This window comes from Capsella rubella, unplaced genomic scaffold, assembly GCF_000375325.1.
Source record: "Capsella rubella cultivar Monte Gargano unplaced genomic scaffold, Caprub1_0 scaffold_5, whole genome shotgun sequence".
Classification (NCBI taxonomy): domain Eukaryota; kingdom Viridiplantae; phylum Streptophyta; class Magnoliopsida; order Brassicales; family Brassicaceae; genus Capsella; species Capsella rubella.
The window spans coordinates 3,394,951-3,402,969 of NW_006238919.1; the positions used below are offsets into that span (position 1 = coordinate 3,394,951).

At 31.0% G+C, this 8,019-nt stretch overlaps 1 protein-coding gene across 1 annotated transcript; it reads right to left on the reverse strand.

Annotated features, from left to right (window-relative positions):
* Positions 1-3,059: 3,059 nt before the first annotated feature.
* Positions 3,060-4,572, reverse strand: LOC17885325 (BAHD acyltransferase BIA1). The gene has a single exon (XM_006291110.2). It carries the CDS (start codon positions 4,461-4,463, stop codon positions 3,159-3,161), a length of 1,305 nt encoding a protein of 434 aa, XP_006291172.1. The 5' UTR covers positions 4,464-4,572; the 3' UTR covers positions 3,060-3,158.
* Positions 4,573-8,019: the final 3,447 nt, after the last annotated feature.

Consider the following 8,019-nt stretch of genomic DNA (forward strand, 5'->3'; position numbering starts at 1 on the left):
TTTTTTAGACAAAAATTAATAAAATATATAATTTTCTAGTTTTCACTAAAAAATAATAAAATTATATGAATTCAACCGATAAAAAATATAATGTAAAATACGATTGACCAAAAAATATTAAATACATTAAATTTTTGCATAAAAAATTGAAAATATCACTTATAGTGAAACAAACAAATTTGGCTATAACATCATTTAAAAAGAAACAGAAAAAGTGTCTCATACTACACATTAAAACTTTTTTTTTGGCACCAGCATTATCTAAAAGCCCTTATAATATAGTGTCCAGTTTGTACTCATAGCCTTTATGGTAGTGAGGTGCCCCATGCACAATCTTAGGTGAGGAGTTTATCCCTTTAACTAGGCGAAAAACCCATTTTATATTTGTATAGTTTTAAAAGTGTTGATTTTACCTGTATAAAGATGCAGTACGAATTTATACTGAAATTTAAATAAAATTCATATTTCATATCTAACTAATACAAATACTAACAATTTCGGACTCCACATTAACAGATGTTGACTCTGATGACACGTGTCAAATAATTGAGAACATGAGAGTCATGTGGCATTGTGAACGGTAGAAAAACGTCATTTTACTAATACTATGATTTTATTTTAATTTTTGTCAAAAACTTATATTAAGAGACTCAGATGAACCAAGAGTTGGGGACCTTGTTTACATGGATGCAAAGATGCGGTTCAGCGCGAACAATGCGTGCTAATTTATCCGCCTGAATATTATAACTTCGAGAGATCTTAAGTAAAGAAAGAGAAGAAATCACCTCCCTATCTGCTTGGATCTCCTATAGGTATGGATTAAACGCTGGCCATTCTATTGGGGAATACACCATCTCCACCAAATCGGAACAGTCTGTAATGATTTTCATGTCACTTATGGCTGCTTTGGTCATACACTTCTTCGCCACACCAATGCTTCAACCTCCGTGTGTACTGAGGATATGCTCAAAATTAAACCAACCATAAACAATAAACCAGTGTAAGAGAGTATAACAACAATCCAGCTAGCATTCCAGAAAAAAAAATATAAGCAACCTATCATGTTTCTAAGTTCTAGAACAATTCCTAACATTATTCAGAACAACCAGCGAGCCCCTAGATCATATTTCTCTCCTCGCCATGATTCCACGGTCAATCATATCTTTTACCTCCATCATAAAAAGAGATGCATAAGTATTTATTTACATAACAAGCAACGATTGAGGCACTCATCTCAACTATTGGGCTATACACACAAGCAGTAACCATCATTAAGCAAAACAATCAAAATCAAGCAATTAAGACACATAAAACGCCACAGGTGACGATCGGTGTCGATCGACACTCGCCCTCGACACTCACGGTCGACACCGAGCTCGACACTCCATTCGCGAGTCGTAACTATCCTCGCGTAACAAAACGTTGGTGTCGAGCGACACACACCACTGGTGTCGATCAACACCTACACTCTGTACACACTCCAGTTGCGTTTTCTCGTTGTATCTCCACTCCTAATCACTTCCAAACCATGAGCGAGTCTCCAAGGGGTTTCACAAGGTTCATACAACACGTAAACAAGCAAGGAAATCAATCAAACAATCATCAAAACACACACAAAAACAATTATCAAACTGCTTAGATAAGCCTTGGTCATGCACTCACCTTTGAAAAGAATGAATAACAACGAAAACAAGGGAGAACAAGGACGGATCTGATTGTTCTAACACCAACTACCACAGATCTAGCCTCCTTTAGTCTAATCAAGCAAGAACAAGCCTCCAAATCTCACTAGAACTCTCCAAAAACTCACTGGAATCACCTCACACTTCACTATTATTTTTACAACTTTCAAAAGCGGCTGAAAACCACTAGGGTCAAGTTCTCCCTTTTAAACACGAGCCCTAAGGTTAACCTAAACCAATCCAATTAAATTTTGCAATTAAATTGAACTGGCGGAACCGACAAAATTGTGGTGTCGATCGACATTAACCACTGGTGTCGATCGACACCCAAACCAACACTTGGTTCACGGATGTTACATGCATAACCACAAAGACGTCATGTTCCTTACCGAGTGTTACGACTTGGTGAAGATGGTGTCTTCTCCGTACTAATGGGCGGTCTTCTCTGTTTATCTGGATGATATTACTTTTCATAGAGAAAAAAATTTTACCTTGTTTTTATCTCTTATTTCTCGAAATGTAAATGTAAAATCGGATTTTTTGTCGCGAAATGTTTGTAACATTCCGTTCATTGTTAAATATGTAAACGACTGTCCTCCAAATCAATTCTTTTGAACTAATTTCTTTTAATGATGACAAAAAAAAGATCGACCCCTTTATACACTTGTCTTGTTTTCGATTTATTTAATTTGATCCAGCTTTTGATTCCATGTTATTTATATTCAGCCCTTCATTAACATAAAACTTTTTCAACTCGATTCACAAACGCAAGTCTTGCATCCACCACACACGGAAGTCTTGGTTATGTTCCCACTACTATGCATATTAATTATAAGACACATGTGGAGCATGTGAAGTCAATAGCACATACCAGAGATGAACATGTTGACGAGTGATTCACGCAATCTGAATGAGATCCACACAATCGGATTTTTTTAGATTTTCTTATTATTATAATATAAAAGGTTGGGTTTTAAAGTCTTACTTAATTTTCTCGTTATTATGAATATTGTCCGTTTTGGATCCATTGCTTAAACACGCACCAATTTAGTTTTAGTTATATTTTTAAATGGTCTTATACTAACTAAAATTGGATTTAACTCATATATTAAAAAAAAAAATTTCTGATCTTCCGATATGAAAAGTTGGTTTGTATTCCAACATAAAACATTTTAAAAGAAAAGTCACGTCATACTCTTTGGCAGAAATGTTGACTAAACATTTTAAAGACATTTACATCTTACCAACAAGATAAGAAAGAGACATCTTTGGTCATTGATGACTCTTCCTCACATTGAACCAAATGAGATAACATTTTCGGTGTATTTAATTTGATCTAGCTAAGTTAGGTGATGCATAATAATTAGACACATGAGATCATAATGCATTCCATGCAATCGGATTTATTTAATTTATATTAAAATCATGTCAAAAGAAAACTCACAATCTTATGGTGAACATTATAAAGAAATTAAGTTACATCTTGGATAAAAGATAACGTGGATTTGGGGAGGCAAAGTAAAGCAGTTCTTTGTTCTGCTCGAACCGTACCATCTCATCTTCAGGCAGTGTCACCCATGCTTCAACTCCTTGTCCGTCCTTGGTATCGATTAACACAGTCACATTTTCAAGAACTGGAGAAACATTTCCAACGAACCAAACTGGAAGACCCCATCCGAAGCAAGTCTTGTAAAGAGGCATCTTGCACCAACTAGTTACAACGTGCATGTCATAAAGCTCGTAGCTAAACTTTGTATCGGCCGATGCTTTAAGCAATTTCAAACCTATAGTCAAACCTGATGACCCTTCTTCATGTTGAATCAAAGGAGATAACTCCTCGGATCTTTTTTGTAGTTCCTTAACAATTTGTACAGTCTCCATCTGGCCAGCTTTTCCATTTAAGGTTAGCGTGGAGTACAAGGGGTTACCCATTAGGTTTTCCGATAAAAGGGTTGGTATCTTGGCACGCAAGTTATTCGCTTGGTACAGTACTTTCTCACGAACTGTGTCTGTCGATGCAGCCACAACACATTTCCATATAAGTGAAGTCAAACTCTGGACCCGGGAAGGTCGAGGCACGGCATCACTAGCGACTTTTTTCTTGAGCTCTTCGACCTTAGATCCTACAAACACAAATCTCTTAGTGACACTTTGTCTTTTACCTAGCCGATCCTCCCCTGGAATATGAATGGCTCCAGTTGCTGGTGGGTAAATCTTTGTGAAAGAAAAATCAGGATTGGCCAACGAGTCGCTCTCTCCTCGAGCTGTGGCAGCCCAAGATTGGATGAAATACGATAGAGCGGCTGCATCACCGAGCTTATGGCACATACCGACTCCTATAGCCAAACCACCACACTTGAAGTAGGTTGCTTGCGCAAGAAGCAATGGCCATGTAGAATTAGTCTTGGCAGCTTCTACAGGAAGAAACTGTTGGAGAGATTTCATATCTGGGGCTCTCATATAACTAGAGAGAGTGCAGCTATCGGCGCGTGCCTCCACAAAGACAGCTCCTTCGTCTGTACTCTCGATGGTGACTCCATTGACTCTTCCAGCGAAAGGGTGGAACTTTGTTAAGGTCTTGGACAGGGAAGTTTTGAGAGTTTGGGAAGTTTGTTCTTGAGAGATCAAATCATCTTTGGTGTAGAAAAGATATGTAACCGCGTAAACCGGAGCTATTATGACATCCATAAAAGAGAGTTGAAGAGTTGGGAGATCATTTGGAGTTGGAGTTGATGGCTTTATGATCTCTCTAACAATGGTTTCAACCTTGAGTGTAACCATCTGATGATCTTTTTATCTTTCTCTTCTTTTCTTTTGGTTGTCTCCTCTTTTGGAAGAAGAGAACTGTTTCTTATAAAGATCCAACTTGATTATATTTAGGATTAGGAGATCCAAGTTGATTAAATTTAGGTTTAAAATCATCTATACACTAAACATATATATAAAGTATATATTTTAACCCAAAAAAAGAAGTATATATATATATATATATATATATATATATACGTCAACGGTTTCGTTGGGGTTATTGTAATGGCCTAATGGGACAACTTGGCTTTACCAATCTCTCATTCATCCCTTTAATTAAGTAATCAGAATGAAGTAATTAACCATATCAACTAATTAAATAGATTAAAACAATTAATATTATCTAAATAAAATAATTATATTAAATCATTAAAAACCCTAAAACTTAACTAATTAAGTCAATATAAAACCTTAAATCTGAAAGCCATTAACCCGAATCTGATATTTACAAAGCAACAAGGAAGTTTGATAGAAAAACTATCATTTCATTTTACTATAGAAAAATTGATACAGATGAAAAACCACCCAATTTGAGTAGAAAAACTAATTCGTACTATATATATAGAACAAAATATTTCTTCTATATCATTTCAGTTTATTATATATATACACTATTTTAACTTTTTTAAAATTATTATTATTATTAACGGGCCAAAACATATAATGATAAAAGAAAAACCCATATCGGAGACCACTGGAAACGAGATCTGAAAATAGACAGTACACTGGAAAACGCAAATCTCATCTTTTAGATCCAACACTAGCAAAGACTCAAACCTCACCTATTTTAACATTTCATCCAAAGAGAGACATCATTATTCAGTTTTACAATTTATTTATACCGCATTTACACATATTTTTTGGATCTGAATGTAGCTTCTTTGGTCTATGGTTTAGTATTTTAAAGTTAAGGTCAATTTAAGTAGATTGTAAAAAATACCATAGTTGAAGGAAAATAGCTTTTTGAATTATAAAAAATTGTCATATTTTAAGGAAAATAGTAAAATTAAAACATAATACCTTAACTATATAGTGCATCATATTGTCCCGAAAAAAAAATTCCACTCTTAGCACATGAGCACTAAAGTTTTTTTTAAAGAAAAACAAGAGTAAAATTAATTTCACTGTCAGCACATGACATGTTTTGAATGAAAAGAATAATGATATTCATCTCAAAACTTCAATAGAGTAATTGCCCCATAGATCCTATATCTATCTATATATTGGTTCTTTCAAATTTTAGTTGACTATATGGTTTAAAAATAAGAATTTGAGTCATAGCATTGGCTACTGAATCGGCCACGACTCTTCTTTAAAGATCTAATTGTTTTTTCTTGTTTATCTTTTGAATTAAATACTAATTTGATCCCAAGTTTGACTTATATTATATAAGAGAACAAATGCGCAAAGTTTATTGAAAATATATATAATCTGTCATATAGATTTATTTTAAATTCATTCTATATCACAAAGTTTAATTATGTTTTTATCAATTACTGGAAAACAAAATCACCCAGATATTTTTATATATGATTAAATCTTATATGATAGCGAGTATAGAGTGTTCCAATTAACTATATAATTAAAATAATATGACTTGTATGAGTTGTTGTTTCAAAATGATTATTAAGCCAACAAATTAGGCAAAATCGACATATCATGTCACATTTATTAATTTTTTTCCATGTTATTTCAATACTTTTATGATTCATATATTGAGATACCTTGCTTTCAAGTTTTGTTATCAAAAACATTGTATGCTTTCAAAATACCACTAAATGAGTTAACGACGTGTGTTATAGAAAGGGTAAATGTATTTAATTAAGACTGATTCGGCATAACAACTCAAAAAATAAAGAAGAATTGTGAATTTTTTCATGTATTAAATTATAACAAACATATATGATAGTATTATTGATAGATCTCCGTCAAGAGCTTAGAACAATACTATATCTAAAATATTTTTTTATATTTTATCTTTAGTTTATATTGACTTTATATAGAAAAATAACTAAATAAGATAAAATCAAATCAACACTAAATTTCAAGTTATGTATTTTTATAGTGACTGTTGATGTCAAGTTAAATTGCTTATTTCTATATATTATTAAGTTTTTGGTGCTAATTATGTATTTTTGGATTATTATTTATAATGTAATTTTATTTTATAATTTAATATTTGATTGTTAGATTTTAATAAATGAATTTAGTAACTAAGATTTTTAATATAAATTTATGTGTATATTAAATTTTATTATATAGTTTTGTCTTGATACTATATGAGAAGATATTAAAATTGTGGCAGTAATTTGTAAATGAAATGATTTCCTTCAAAAATATATAAATATAGTATTACTTAAAATTCGACGCAATATTATTTAGTTCTTTATTCCACCAAAAAAATATTATTTAGTTCTTTATTTTTGAAATAAAATGTTTTTATATTTAGAGATGATTTGATACCAATTACCAAATATAACTTTAGAGATTCAAAAGACGTGAACGTTTCGCCTTTCTAGTTGTCTATTCTGAATTATTGTTATATATAAAAATTAGAACGTGTGACACGTTTTATTGAAATTAACTGATTTATATTACATGAGAGAACATATAGAAAACGAATATAATAACATGCAACGTCAATTAAAACCACTTATCTGTCACAGAGATTTATTTTTCCTTGTAATTTTTTATATCATAGTGGTTTAATTTTTATTCAATGACTAGAGATCAAGACCACCAATATATATATATATATATATATATTCATTTTATATGAGAGAGAGGATAATGCGTTCCAATTAAGTTTTTGTTAAATAAAAAATTATTAATAAATGATTCCTGAAAATTTATGAGAAATACTTTTTTTTGGTGTACCTTTTTTAAAAATACCATTTTTTTTATTCCTTTTCACCTTTTTTCAAATATGAAAAATGATAAATTATAAATTTGTATATGGTTGATAAGATACATCAAGATCATCATTATTACTGAGAGACTAAATCCAAATATTTATAAAGTTTCAAAAGGTTTTAAAAGGTTCTAAACAACATTTATAAGGTTTTTAAAAGGTTTACACAGTTTTTATAATGTTTTTAAATGATTTTTAAATGGTTTTTAAAAGGTATTTATACGGTATTTATGAAATATATATATGAATTTACACACATATAAAGATAATTTGTGTCTATAAATATAAGCTTACACATGTATTTTTGATAAATTTCAAATTTTATAGTGACTTTTTGATAAAATTAGAAAGAGAAGTGTTTTTAAAAAATGGTATTGAAAAGGGGTATTTTTGAAATTCTCTCTTGTTTTAAATGATTAATAAATTATTATAAGAAAATACCATTTTCTAATATTTTTTCAAAAATATTATATTTTTGAAATTTTATCAAAAAGTCACTATAAATTTCAAAAAGTCACTATTATATTTTTGAAATTTATGTGAGTGAACATTTAAAAAACTTATAAATATTTGAATAAAGTATTCCACTAATTTTCTTTATCTGGAAGTATCTTATAA

What these genes read in the sequence shown, in the direction of transcription:
- LOC17885325 (XM_006291110.2), bottom strand. Translation starts at nt 4,463, where the DNA reads ATGGTTACACTCAAGGTTGAAACCATTGTTAGAGAGATCATAAAGCCA.